Source organism: Hemicordylus capensis, chromosome 3 (genome assembly GCF_027244095.1).
Source record: "Hemicordylus capensis ecotype Gifberg chromosome 3, rHemCap1.1.pri, whole genome shotgun sequence".
NCBI lineage: Eukaryota > Metazoa > Chordata > Lepidosauria > Squamata > Cordylidae > Hemicordylus > Hemicordylus capensis.
Window position 1 is genome coordinate 148,856,380 of NC_069659.1, and position 15,483 is coordinate 148,871,862.

General features: G+C 39.4%; 1 protein-coding gene across 6 annotated transcripts in view; it reads right to left on the minus strand.

The window, feature by feature from the left end:
• The window catches only part of PCCA (propionyl-CoA carboxylase subunit alpha), a 335,273-nt gene that overhangs the window by 153,882 nt on the left and 165,908 nt on the right, over positions 1 to 15,483 (minus strand). For all 6 annotated transcript variants that reach the window (XR_008319164.1, XR_008319165.1, XM_053307833.1 and 3 more), the window contains one exon: positions 8,343 to 8,453. Coding sequence is in view for 4 of the 6 variants with exons in the window: in XM_053307833.1 (XP_053163808.1) it covers positions 8,343 to 8,453 (111 nt within the window). In the remaining 2 variants the exon portion in view is untranslated. The remainder of the gene's footprint in view (positions 1 to 8,342; positions 8,454 to 15,483) is intronic.

Consider the following 15,483-nt stretch of genomic DNA (forward strand, 5'->3'; position numbering starts at 1 on the left):
CCAATATCATTGATCTCATCTTGCAGAGAGATTATTGGAGTTGGCCTAGTTGACATCATTAATGCCTCACTGAGGGAAGGCAGGATGCCTCTTTGTTTGAAAGAGGCAATGGTTACACCTTTTCTTAAAGAGTCTGCTCTAGAAGCTTTGGTGATATATAATTATAGGCCGGTCTCCATCCTCCCGTGGTTGAGTAAGGTGCTCGAAAGGGGTGGTGATTAACCAGATTCAAGAGATCTTGGAGAAAACTGATTGGCTTTAAATCAGGCTATGGTATTGAGATGGCCTTGGCTGGCCTGACAAATGACCTTTACCAGGAAATTGACAGAGGGAGTGTGACTCTGTTGATTCTTTTGGATCTCTTGGTGGCTTTTGATACAGTCAACCACAGTATCCTTCTGGATCACCTGAGGGATTTGAGAATAGGAGACACTTTGCAGTGGTTTAGCTCCTATCTCTCAGGTAGATTTCAGATGGTGTTGCTGTGCCTGGTGACAGTTGCTCTTTGAAATGGAGCTACTGTATGGAGTCCTTCAGGGCCCCATTCTGTCACCAATGTTTTTTTAACATCTACATGAAACTGCTGGATGAGGTCATCAGGGGATTTGGAGCTAGGTATTATCAATATGCTGATGACACCCAACTCTCTCTCTCCATTTCATCATCATCAGGAAATGGCATTATCTCTCTAAATGCCCGCCTACAAGCAGGATGATAGGCTGGATGAGGGATAATAAATTGAAGCTGAATCCAAGCAAGATGGGTATCTCATAAGGGGATGGGATAAACTGGAGAATGGGATAGAATCTGGAAGAGGTTAAACTCCCCCAGAAAGTACGTAGTTTGGAAGTGCTCTTAGATCCTGGTCTCACCCTGATGTCTCAGTTAAGGCTATGGCTAATAGGGATGTGTGAATTGACTTGAATACAAATAGATTTGTACCCGAATCTAGCTGATTCGGGTGATTTGGAGACAGAACAAATCACCCCTGTGGTCCACTGGCTAGATTCGTGTCCAAATCAAATTGCACCAGATTCAATTTGAATCGATTTGAGATTCAGATTCCTCCTATCAATTTCCCCAGATTCTCAGCTTTCATTTTTAAAAATGCTATGCTCTAGCCCTTGTAGAAGTGGAGTTATGGAGCAAAATGTGCAGTCACTGTTTTTCAAGTGTTTGGATTATTTGGTGTATAGTAACTGTGCAATGAATCTCTATGAGGATTCATTACACACCTTTTCATTTCTTCTATTCATTTAGACTGTCTTTAGTTGCCATGTGCCAACTACACCCCCCTCCCACCCGCAAGGCAGTGGGGTACTACACAGTTTATGTTATAGGGATTTTTTTTTTCAAGTGTTTAGATTCTTTGGTGTCTAACAACCTTTCCTCAAAATGAACCCTTATAAGGATTCATTATACAAAGAGTCTAAACACCTCAAAAATTCCTAATATATAAACTGAGTACCCAGTGGCTTGCAGATTTGGGGGTAGTTAGGATGCCACTAATTCCTCACCCCCACCCGCAAAGAAGTGGGGTCAAAATGAACAGAAGTAATGAGGGTATGTAATGAAAACACCAAAGAATCTAAACCACTTCAATATTCCTATAAAAAAGAAAAAAACCTGAGTGCCGCACTGCCTTGCAGGTGGGGGTGTGGGGTGTAGTTGGCACATGGTAGTTGACAGCTGGCACTGTTCAATGACAGTCAAAATGAACATTAAAAATTAAGGTGTGTAATGAAACCTCATAGGGCTTCATTATGAGGAAAAGTTATTATACACCAAAGAATACAAACACTTGAAAAATAGTGACTGCACATTTTGCTCCACAACTCCACTTCTACAACTCCACTTCTAGAACTTAGTTTTTTTTAAAAAAATTAATGCTGGGGATCCAATGTTAGGGTTAGGATAGGGTGACTTCAAATCCCCATTATTTCCTATGGCAGAAATATACAAAAGCCGTAAAAACTGAAAAATATTAATAATTAAAAATCAAGCAAGTGCCCCACTGCCTTGCTGAGTGGTAGGTGGCACCCATGGCGAGCTACCCACCACCCAAATTTGGTGCCCCAAGACCTTTATAAGTGATCTGAATCAATCCAAATCCAAATCAAATCAAATCAAATCAAATCAAATTCAAATCTGGAGTGATTCGGGGGGGACAGATTCAGACACAAAACGAATTGAAAAAATCAATTCGCGCATATCCCTACTGGCCAAGATTACTTTTCACCAGCTTTTGCCAATACAACAGCTCCGCCCATTCCTTGAAGAAAATGACCTCAAAACAGCAGTGCACCCGCTGGTAACCACCAGGCTGAATTACTGCAGTGTACTCTCTGTAGGGCTATCTTTGTATGTAGTTCAGAAACCTCAGTTAAGATCATTAGAAGAGGTCCTTCTTCCGGTCCACCAGTTCATCTGGTGGCAACTTAGGATTGGGCTTTTAACTGGTTTTAAAATTATTATTATTTTTGTTTTATGTTAATATTTTAATAGGCTTAAATTGTTAATGTAAACCTCCCTGAGACGCATTAGGATGGGTGGTATTAAATGAATGAATGAATGAATGATATTTGAATTGGTTCAAAGAGCACACACTTCAGTAATTTACTACCGAAAGCAGAGGTAGCAAACTGGTTTATGGTGGGAAACCTTATGTCTGAGCAACTGCTCAGTACCCAGTTCAATGTATTGCAGAAAAAAGAATACTTGGAAATATAAAAGATGAGTATGTGCTATTTGCAAAGGCCTCTGGTTATGTTATTACCTTGTGATAAAAAAAAGTACCTGCCAGCTCAGAGGCAGCATCTACTTTTATTGTGTGCTGCTTTTGGCATGGATAGCATCAGTCCTCATGCAAACTGAGAGTGGTACTGCTCAAGCAAAATGCTTGAGAGACTTGCTCAGCCTATAAGGTAGGTAGGGTTAAGTAGGCCATAAAAGAAAAGCTACCAAGTAATCCAGATGTTGTCCATAGGATGCCAGTTGGCAATCTATGTCAAAAGATGCAAAAGCTTCTTTTCTATACTGTGGTGCAACCAGTTAGCTCTAGAAGACAAACTTCTGCCAACTTGCTTGTTATTTTATAGTAGTTTCTCTCTCTGAAAGCATTCAGTTTATGCTAGATTTTTAAACATTGCGTCTATAAGTCTGTTGCTCCAAGTAGCCTACAGTCTGAAGTCAGAAACATGTAGTTAGCTTTGTATCAACTGACTACCAGAGGTTCTCCAACTTATGACACAATAAGTTCCTAAAAATTGTGTCTTAAATCAAAATATCTTAATACGGAACTTATTTTCTCAAGGAAAAGGGGAGGAGGTTGGTTCCTGAATCAAGGCCAAATATCTGTTCTTCCCCTCCTCTAGTCAAAGCTAGTGGTGTGTCAGTCACAGACATGCAGTGAAGTTGATGGTGGAGAGTTGCTTACCCTTGCTACCCACTCCCTTCCTGGCTCCTCCTCATTTTTCCATGGAAGGAAGGTGAACTGGGTAGCTCACCTACATCTCTTCCTCCTCCTGGGCAATGGGAAGCAAGGAGGGTAAGCAAGAAGTGTGTGGGCTGTCTCCAACTTATGGTCACAGCACAGCAGCATAGCATTGGAAGGAGGCTCAGAAGCAGCAGCAGTGACAGCAGGAAAACCTTTTGGATAGGCAAGTTAGCCAATAAGAACACAAAAACAACCCTTCTGGATCCGGCCCAAGGCTTATCTAGCCCAGCATCCTGTTTCATACAGTGGCCCGATGCCTCTGGGAAGTCCACAGGCAAGAGCTGAGGGCATGCCCTCTCTCCTGCTGTTACTCCCCTGCAACTGGTATTTAGTAGGGATGTGTACAAACTGGTTTGTACAATCCCGGGAGCTGGGGGGGGGCTTTAAGGGGAAGGGAAGGTGCCCCTTGGAACACTTTCCCCAAAATTGTTGGCGCAGGGCTACAGTGTAGCTTCCTGCAGTGTCATACTGGAAGTGGCAGACATGTGTGTGCACACATGCCTTGGTCACTTCCGGTATGATGCATAAGAGTGCTGGTGGAGGTGGAGGAAGCAGCAGGGCAGGTAAGGACATCCTCTCTGCCTCTTAAAGCCCCTCCCCCCCTCTAATGCCAGACTTTGGTGCTCCAGAAAAGAATCACCGAACCAGTTCATGCACATCCCTAGTATTTAGAGACATCTTGCCTCTAAGGATGAATGTGGCCTATAGTCCTCAGGCTAGTAGCCATTGATAGACCTTTCCTCCATGAATTTATCTAAATTCTTCTTAAACCCATCCAGGCTGCTGACTGTCTTTCACATCTTGTGAAGAAGTATCCTCCTTTTAGGAACAACATATTCCTTTTGAAGGTCCTAAATTTCTTGGCATTCGATTTAAGCTTGATGACAATATGAGCCCTAGCGGTCATTATTGCTGCCACCTCTTCTAGCTCATGCACCAGCAGCCATCTAATGGAGCCTCCCCTCCCACAGGTAAAGTAAAGTTGAAAGGTAGCAATTTACAAATGTCTTAAATGACACAGTCTTAACCCTAAGAGTTTAAGTTGAGAACTACCTGTATGGTCAATACGGAAGATCAGAGCACTTCAAGAATCAAGAAATTTCACACAATTCATGCAGCAATAGCAGAACAATTTGCATGACTTCGGGAGTCAGAATTTTACTCAGTGTCATGGTCATGTATGCACCAAATTTGCTCTGAAATATGAACTCATATAAAAATTTGCAGTTGTTTAATGGACACAAATAGCCTATGCTAAGTCTGTATTGCAACTGATGGACATTTTTAAAAGGTAAAATACACTTTCTTAAACTGGCACAGTAGTGCCAGTATAGTTAAGATGAGGAGGTGTTTCAACATTCTCTCATCATAAGCTCTGAATGTTCTATTAGTTATGAAATTGAAGCTGTCAGTCAAATCTGCCTGACCATTTGCAGACATCAACAAGGTGAAGGGAGACACTCTTCCTCCAACTGCTTACCCCAACATATTTTGGCTTGTGATGGTACAGAGGCATGTATAGCAGACTGTGTGAAAAATCCCTTGTATGAGTCAACTGCTTAATTAATAACTATGGTACACTTCTCCTATTATATGCTACCATCTTTTTATGCTACCACCTTTCCCCCAAATCAACAGTACAACTAATAATCTCTTCCTTGGCATTCAAGAAAGGAGAGAAACAAGAGCAGAAGTGTCTAGATTTCATCTATTTACAAGATTGAGACAGGGCTTACTGTTTATTTAGGATATCCTGTATATACCACTTAGATGCCTATGGACAACCCATCACTACAGAATGTAAAGCACAAGGAAAGAATGACTTTTTTTCTTTCAAAAATGCCTTGTGTTGATGAAATCTGACACATGAAAAACATATATACTTGAAAATTAGCCTGAACATGTGTCAAGTACTCCACTCCAAGTAAAAATTTAATTAAAAGTTGCCAGCTGAGGTTAATAGGAAATCTGTCAGGATATTTCACAGAATTAAAAGAAGTTGTTAAAAATGTTTATTTTATTGATCTCTGAATTTAAAAATCTTACATTTTTTTTCTTAGCACATGGGTACTTTTGTGTTATACAAGCCCATTAGTAAAACTATCATTATCAAACATCTTGTTTTGGAACACAAAAAGAATGGTTGACCTCTGAGCTCTTAAAACAAAAAACAATACAGAGTATAATTGTCTTTCTGAAACACACAGAGCAGTTCAATTTATTAAAAACAGGCACAGGATCTCACTCGCAAGGAATGAGTGGGTGAACAGCCTTGCTTTTTCTTGCTCTATTTTCCCCTTTTTTCCAAAGTCTAGTCAAATGTAAGCAATTCAGAGTCAGTTCACAGAGCCATCTCCAGGTGACGTTTTCCCACATGACCATCACTATGAAGGACTAGAGACACAGGATTTGAGACAGGGCCTTTCTGGTTGTGCCTCCTCGGCTTTGGAAAATCCTTCCAGAAGAGCTTTGCCATGCTCCCTCCTTAAGTTTTTTTTTTTTTTTTTTTTTTTTTAACAATCAAAAAGACATACCTTTTTAGAGAGGCTTTTTAATGTTCTGTCTGCTGCTTATATCTGGTAGGTCTTTTTAGTTTTAGGTTTTTAATAACTTTTTAAATTTGTTATTTTAAATGTGGTTTTAGCTTGGTCCTTTAACTTGTTTAATTGTATTAATGTTTTCCTTTATATTGTATCTATTTTATTAATGCTGTGAGCCATTTATAAATAATAGCACTGTACTGGAGGGGAGGGACACAAATATTTTAAACAAACAAACAAACAAACAAACAAACAGAAAAACCATTGGAACCTGTGCCTGTGTAGTTCTACAGCAATTGCTGGCATACCAATGCCCATGGACAATCACATGGATAAATATTTGGCAAATAAAATCATGTTAAGCACATAGGCAGAACAATTGTCTTTTAAAATCCATTTTTAATCCATTTTAAATCCATTTAATAATAATATAGTATTCAGATGTGTACTTTTTAAAATAAAACGTTCTAGCCCTTGGGTTAGAGGATATAGCATGATTGTTTTAAAACTATACCTTTTAAGTATAAATAAGTTGAAAAGGTGTTGAATTTAAAAAATAATAATGACTTAAGTCATTTAATGATTCTAACAGCTTGCTCAATTTTATATTAGCAGTATTACAGACTAGTAACCTCAGCATATTCACATTACTAAATTTTGGTGTTAAGCTGCTATCATACTACTGTGAGTAGTATGAGAAAGCTCTGTACATATACTATAAGAGAAGAATAGTACTATCTCAAAGACAGAACCTGATCATTTGCAAAGGGTAAAATGGTGAAAATATATTTAAGAAGGTCAAATATTAAGAGAACTGGTTGCATAAAATGTTGGCTGTTGCTGGTGTCTACCCTGTATTTCCTTTTAGAATGTGAGCTCTTTGGGGAAAGGGAATTATTTTATTCTTTTTCTTTCCCTATGTAAGCTACTTTGAAAACTTTGTTGAAAAGTATTAAGTAATAGTAACAGCAGCCACACTAAAAATTTCCACTTTTAAGTCACACTGAAAACTGAACAAGTATGAGCAATAAAGTTGAGATCCTGTTAACAACACAGGATACAGCATGAAGTGTTGAATACACACCAGCCAATCCAGGGACTTTGGAAGAAGTCCAATGAGTGAGGGGATAGAGTCTACCAAAGATTAACCAGTGGGGGCTAAACAGGGAAAAGACATCAGTTGTAGTCATGGATGCTTGACTGATTGATAAAGGAAATGTATAGTCTGTTCACTCTGGGACCTAGTCGCTGAGTGCAGAGCTTTGCTGCTGTGGCTGAAATCAAAGGGGAGTAATGGTAGGGGAGTAACGGCAGGAGAGAGGGCATGCCCTCAACTCCTGCTGTAGGCTTCCAGTGGCATCTGGTGGGCCACTGTGCGAAACAGGATGCTGGACTAGATGGGCCTAGGGCCTGATCCAGCAGGGCTGTTCTTATGTTCTTAAAGCCAAGCTTATTTGTGGAGGGAGGAGCCCAGCTGGGCTGAGGTCAGACTCCCAAGCTAGTGCACGAGGAGAGAGAGAGTATGCCTACATGAGCTAAGGAAGGAGAGGGGGAGAGTGGTCTGAAGAAAAACAACACAAACTGAAAGCGGAAACAACTCCAAGTAAATTAATAAGAATAAACCAAGGAAGAGGAGAGAGAATATTTATATAAATGAACCTTAACAACCTCGGAGAGTATCCAGCAAAGTCTACTGATTGCGGACGATGAAAGACGGAGGAGATGCTTGGCCAGATATGAGGAGAGGGGCAGGGTTCCCACCAAAAAGAGGAGAGAGAAGCTTGGAAAGCTCCTGGCATGGTCTCTGCGTAAGTGCAGAGCCCAGAAGTGTAAAGCACAGAGACCATGTCAAAGAAACAGCTCTTCACAGTAGAACTGACACTGCAACAGTATGCCATCATTTACTAGCTTAGGATGCGTTAAACCAATAACTGCTCCAGTGCAGCATCACAAGACATGCCATTGTGTGGTTGCAATGTTACAGTGTCAAAGAAAGTAGATGAATTAGTGCAGGCATTTAGGATTACATTGCCAGAAAAACATTGCCTTAATTTTATAGTTCTAGCTACTATAAAAATTTGTTTCTCCCCATAATTTCATTTATCAGACATCTTAAAGCCAACTTTATTGTCCCTGAAAGAGGATGTAAACATTACCAGAATTTTACAAGACAACTTTTTTTTTCAAGTTGGAGCAACAAAAAAATTAACTTTTAGTTAAAAATAATAATTTGAAAACTATTTCAAAATGAAAGAAATTGAAAATGAACACATATTTTCCCTGAAACATTTCCACTGGGAACCAACCTTTAAAGCCATCAGGATACACATCAGGAAGAAATTTAGTGCTGATGTCTCCCTGGACAAAGCGTGGATGGATTATCACTTCCCGCAGTAATGAAATATTGTGCGCTACACCTAAAAGTAAAAGAACATTTAATCATATTAGATTACTGTATCCTTGAAAAGATAAAGCTATCTGGAAGAAGATACTCTACAGCTACATTTGAAAGGCTGGTGCTTAGAGGTGGATAATTCAAAGCATCCAAGAATACATTAGATCCTGATATTAAATGTCTGAATAAGACATTTTATTATTATTAAGCAATTCATTCTGAAACCACAGTTAAACACAAAAAATCAAACAAATAAAGGAGATAACCTGTTAAATATTCAAGAGAGCTGCTTAAACCAAGTTCCACAACTCCTCAATCAGATCCCCACCCCTCATAATACAGACAATATCACTAAAAACAATTCTACAGGGCAGACTAGTCAGAAGATCTTTTTCACGTTAAGATTGGCAATTTCCTGTTTAAATGCTTTGGAACTATGAACAGTCTATTTGTGTACATTTTGAGTTGAAATTGTTCTTAAGATTCATTCTCCACTATATTGTGAAAGTTTTAGCTTTTTGTTTAGCTAATATCAAGGCCTCTTAATACAGAGAAGCTGCCTATATCGTACTGATACAACAGCTGAAGGATATACTTGCATAACAACTTAATTATTGTTCTTGAATATTTAAACATTCCACTCCTCATTAAAATTATGAGAAGCTGGGCATTTGGTTCAGCTAAAAGTCTCTAAACCACATGGTAATTTTGAAAACCAATGTCTTTAGAAATTTCTGTTCCTTGTCAACTTCAGTAAAATATTCCAAACAAGAAGCTGCACACAAAATATTTATAAAGCTGTTAATTGAAGCTACTAAATCAAACGAAATCCATATTAACGTAATCCATGACAAATCAAACATAATCCATGACAAACTCACCCACCCCCACAAAAAAACCTGTTCCAATGCAGTATTTAAATATTTCCTCTGTGAATAAGAAAAGCCACCTATTCAAATATTGCTATACTGATTTTATCACAACTGCAAATTCAGCACTTAAGACACACACAGTCACACACATTCCTGGACTAACTGAATGCAGAAATATTACAATGAAAAACCAGAACAGTCAACATGTTTTCTTGCCCAAACTGCTCTAAGATCCCTGGTGAGATGATATTTGATGAGAGGGATTTGTCTCTCTATTGACTGCCCCCAAGACCTAAAATCAAATAGTATTTTAATTAATTCCAAACCATATATATGAGAGAAATCAGAGGCTCTTGAAATCCTTTCAGCCTTGAAAGACTATTTTTAGAGTTCAAGGATAAAGAGAAAGCACTTGGTATCTAGGAAGCATAACCATGAAAATGCTTTAGGTATGTAAATTAGCATTCTAAACATGCATTTTTCCCCTTCTGAACTCATCCTAAAAATAAAACCTCGAGGTTTAAGCAAGCCTTCAAGTGAATTAATAGCTGTAGTGATATAGCTTCAACCACAAGGTAACCAATACCTAAGACTTCAGACATTTCAAAGTATGATTTGCAGTTTAGCATGACCTCAGAGAAAGTTCACAAGGTATCCCCCATCTGTGTGAATAACTATGAGGCTACAGAAATCTGCCCCCAGAGGAGTTTACTCCTGGATACCTGCTGCTTCCAAAACACCAGCCAGACATTAACCCCACGTTCTCACAGGATCAAACAGAGGCCAGCTTGCATGTACACTGAACTATATATTATATTCATCCTACAATGATATTTCCTTCTGCATCAACTTAAAATCACATATGATAATCCAAGCAACTAAGACTAAACTCACAAAAACTAGAAATATATTGAAATTACTTCTGTACTTTTTGTTCATTAAGTGAAAAGAACTGAAAATAAGAATGATGTTGCAGATGTGTTTCTATGCTCCAAGAGAATGCCCATAATGAGGATTGCCCTTCCTACACTAAGCTTCTTACAAGGGAGAACAATAATCTAATCTATGGGGGAGACTTTAACAAGGTCCTGAACCCTTTAATGGAGAGAAGCACAGGGCAATATGTGTTATCAAAATCATGTGTTCTATTAAATGGTATAATGGCGGACCTTGGCCTCTAAGATTCATGGAGACTACTATATCCCAAAGACAGGGATTACACTTTCTTATCAAAAACCCATAAAACAAGCTCAAGGATCGACTTTTGGCCCCTGGCACCAATTTTGGGGAAACATGTAATTGCATGTGAAATTGGCCCACTCATTATCTTGGATCATGCACCAGTAGTATTAAAATACAATTGACAGTTATTGGAAACCAGAAGCAGAAACAACTGAGGCTAAAGACATCCTTGTTAAAGGACCCCAAATTCATTACAATGACTGGATCTGAAATTCAAGAGTTCTTGAAGTAATAGGACCCCAGGAATTAGCTGTGTGCTCCTTTGGGATACTCTCAAAGCATACTTATAAGGCACGATTATTGCCTTTGCCTCATTTTTTTTTTTAAAGGAAGAATTCAAGAGAAACAAGGGATCTGAAGAGAAAATCAAAGTGGCTTGGCTGGAGTATAATGTCAACCCATCCCCTCATACCTATGTATGAGGGGATTCATACGTCATACTTCAGCTACAGTATGAAGTAAATCTGATTCATGCCAAGCAGGCTGACTTCCTCCTAGCTTGCTCGAGGCAAACATACTGGGAATCAGGAGAAAAAGGAGGCAAGCTTCTGGCCTATAGGATCAAACAAATACAGACTCTCTCCCATATAACAGGCGTCAAGGACAGTAAAGGGCAATTAGATACAGACAAGGCAATTAATTTGGCTTCTGAACATTGTTATTCAGCATTATATAACCATGTCCCCTCCCATGATAGTGAAGAGATCCAGCAATTCCCGGATAAAATCTAGATGCACCTATATCCTTAGTTGAAATCCAAGAAGCAATTGAAAAAAAAATAAACCCGGAAAGGCCAAGGCAAGGATGGTTACCCATCTGATTGGTACAAAACATTCTCTGATAAACTAGCCCCATTGTTGGCAGAGGTGGCTAAAGAAGCCACAAATATGCGAGTTGCCACATACCATGTATGAGGCAAATGTGTCTCTCATACCAAAGCCACAAAGGGATCTGCACCAATGTGAAAACTATAGACTAATATCATTACTAAGTACTGATGTCAAAAATTTTGCTACAGTTTTGGCAACCTGTTTCAATAGCTCTGTACATACTATTGTACACCCAGGACAGGTTGGCTTTATACCTAGGCGCCAAGGGGCGGACAACATACCTTTGGTGCACAATCATATTCATATCATGTCCTGGAAGAATGAACTGGCCTTCCTGCTGTCCTGCAAAGGCGGCCTTTGACAAAGTACAAAGAAACATCCTCCTGGCAACCTTAGAGAAATTCAGGTTCCCAACTAACTTCCTAAACCTAAACCGCCCTGAGCCTTTTGGAAGGGCGGTATAAAAGTTTTAATAATAAATAAAATAAAAATAAATAAACTGGGTACATACTATTTATAAAATACCTACAGCAAGGATTAATATTAACAGCCAGTGGACAGGACCCATTCCTCTAAATTGTGGGTAAGATAGGCTGCCCCTTATCTCCACTGCTCTCTGGCTTGGCCCTCAAATCCCTTTGGCTGCACAGTGAGGCAAGGTGGAGGAATTAAGGGGATTGAGGTAGATGGAAAGGAAAGAAATATTGTGCCGTCGATCACTCCTAGTGATCACATTCCATGTGGTTTTCTTGGAAGAATACAGGAGTGGTTTATTAATTATTTATTTATTCTATTTCTATACTGCACTCTTCCAAAAATGGCTCACGACAGTTTACACAGAGAAATAATAACTAAATAAAATGGATCCCTGTCCCCAAAGTGCTCACAGCCTAAAAGAAACATAAGATGGACACCAGCAACAGTCACTGTAGGATGAATATAATATATAGTTCAGTGTACATGCAGGCCGGCCTGTTTGATCCGGTGAGAATGTGGTGTTATGTTAATGTCCGGCTGGTATTTTAGAAGCAGCAGGTATCCAGGAGTAAACTCCTCAGGGGCGGGCATCCTTTCTTCCAAGGAAGTCAGCAAACATACATGGGTTTTTTGCTGTTTATCCTCACAAGTCAGGTCAAAATATCAACTGGCCCTCTGTCAACTGTGAGCTATATGGTGAAACGTGGATTTAAATTAGGATCCTCCGGACCCAAAGTATTGTAACAAAATATTCTCTCACCTGGTTTCCTGCAGGGAGGAAGAACTTTCTCCAGCTGACCAGGCAGGAAAACATTTGTAAACTGAAAGATAATTGGAATGCTCCACCACCTCCTTTAGGCTGTATGTGCAACCAGTTATAATTGGTATCTCATAGGCAGCAAGTTAGTTAAGCTTATGTGGGCTAGTAACTTTGGTAGACTTCTTAGGAAAACTTTTATTTTCATACACCACTGGCTTTCATGAGAGATAGGACCAAGACACACTACTGATAGTTAAAGGGTGTTCTATAGCTGCCATTTTGCAGTATACATTTTATTATGAAGGGACTGTAAGCCTGAATGGATACTCAGATGTATTCATAGTCAGCTCTGTGCACTGAAGCAGGAACAATCATGCCCCAAATCCTATTATATCCCTTATAAAAAATAGACTATGATTAAATCAATCTGTATTTTTCATAATTAGAGAACAGATTATTCAACTTACTTTCCAAGCATTTTATACAGTTCATGAAAATGGGAAAGTAGCATTTGGGACATGTATTTTGACTACATTGTGCTGGAGATTGTGCAGATTAGTCACCTATTGAAGGCATGAAATGATATTTTGGTCTGGTAATACGTACCTGAATACATAAGGCTACACAGTATTGGCTGTGAGCTTTGTTATAGGGCAGGCCTGCTCAACTTCGACCCTCCTGCAGATGTTGGCCTACAATTCCCATAATCCTTGGCTATTGGCCACTGTGACTGGGGATTGTGGGAGTTGCAGTCCAAGAACAGCTGGGGGGCCTAAGTTGAGCAGGCCTGTCATAGGGCTTCGTATTCATTTACTCATTACTTCACAGCTGAGCAGATTAGAAAAGGGTCAGGTCCAAATACACCAGACCTGTACAACATAAGGCCTGGGGGGCAGATTCAGCCCACAGGGACTATTTTACTGGCCCCCAGGTATCCTGCAGCAACACAGAAGCTAGCAACTGCCTTATAGTGCCTTCCTGTGCATGCCTTTTCAGAAATATGCTTCATGATGTGCCCAGTGAGGCTTACTCCCATGTAAGCATGCCTAGCACTACAGCCTGAAAGCAACAACAATTTAGGGAAGAAGAGGACTTGGCATTTGTTTGGGCCTGGCATGCACTCTAGGGGCCCTAGTGATTGAGCAGGGACAGGACCTTTTCTCTGGCCACTATCCTTGGTTAAAACAATGGATCCATTGAAAGGAAGAATAGATCCACAAGTGACTAATACTATTTTAAATTTTAATGTAATAATGTGCTAAAAATTTGACCTCAGCCCCTGCACACCAAGTTGTGGATGGTTCCGGCCTCAGGGCATTTGAGTTGTGCAGACCTAAAACACACTAAACTTGATACGGTCAAAATACTAGATTAACTGCACCAAGGTCCAGATGCAAGATATTAGTAACCAGCCTCCCTTTTCCTTCAGTTGCAATCACAGCTTCTGCACTAAACTACAACACACAGATGACATGCACAAAAAACAGAATATCCCCAGCAAAACCTGACTTCTGAACTCTAATGCAGAACTAAATTCAAGCAAAACTTATACTTTAATATTGTTGGGGGCAGAGCAGGGGGGGCGGTGTGATGAGACTCACCAATGTCTCTTTACATACATGTAATATACATTTATACAGAAATTGCATGAATACAGCAATATACAAAACGTAGGATCTAATTAGTAAGATTCAGAATACGCCGACTGTTGTACCTCATCATTCATAGGAAACATTCTTCAGTATCAATATTTACTGACACTAAACATATTCTATGTTGATTAGCCCTTTTTACAGTATTAAGCTTCTGTCAACTTGACATTCACAAAACACAAATCTGCATTTATCCATGTAAACTTAATTGGTGTCCTACATATCTCTCCATAGATAAACAATTCAATATATTTAACTTGCTGGGAATTTTAATTGTGTTAAGTGGAATGGAAAGAACTTTATTTGCATAGTTATTAGATGCAAAAGCATTAAACTCATTTTTATGTGAGATTTAAATTGCATAATGATAATTGAGTATTGCTATTTTGTGAGACTTAGACATGCACTGTTCAAGTTAACATAATAGGTATCCCATTTTATTTAAATTGCACAACTAAAAGGGAGAAAAGGCAGAGAATTAAGATCTGTTGTATTCATGTATCTACACACACCTCATGAAACCCATGATTAAAGGGAAAACACTGTTCACTCCCTACATTGTAACTCTGCATTCACTTCAAACATGTCATGCTTGTGACAATACTGTATTTGTCAAGCATATACATTCATTCCAGGTTATATTCCTCCCATAAGAAAATCTGGTGTGAGATAAAATTCTCTTTTAAATTGAAGAGAATTTGCCTTCCATAATTTCAGTAGCACTTCTCTCAGATCTCACCTAACTCTCAGATCTGCAACTATGCCAGAAGTGCCACCCAGGTCAAACATTTGCATAGTTTATGCACCATAAATAAATCATATGGTTCATTCCGCTATTAAGATTACAAGACATGTGTACAAGGGGTGACTTAAAAGGAGGGGCAAGTACCCCCTCAGACAAGTAGTTTGCCTCCCACCTGCCCTCCTATTTAGATTTCAGAAATCTAACTTAAGGGACACAGCTCACCCACCCAAATAATCACTTTCTCCCTTCTGTGCTCCCCATTCAATTTTTTCTCTAGTGCCTGCTGTGGACACCTTCATTCGCAGTTAAAAAGGTGAATACAGCTTACTGGGTTGGATCCAAAAGGATCCTAGCACAAGCAAAAAGGCATCTTGACTTGCACAAGATGGCTCCCAGTTTCTGCCAATTGCTTCATCTTGCTGCAGCCCTGCACAGTGTCCTATCCCAACTACAATAAGCAGATCTGAGGGGTGC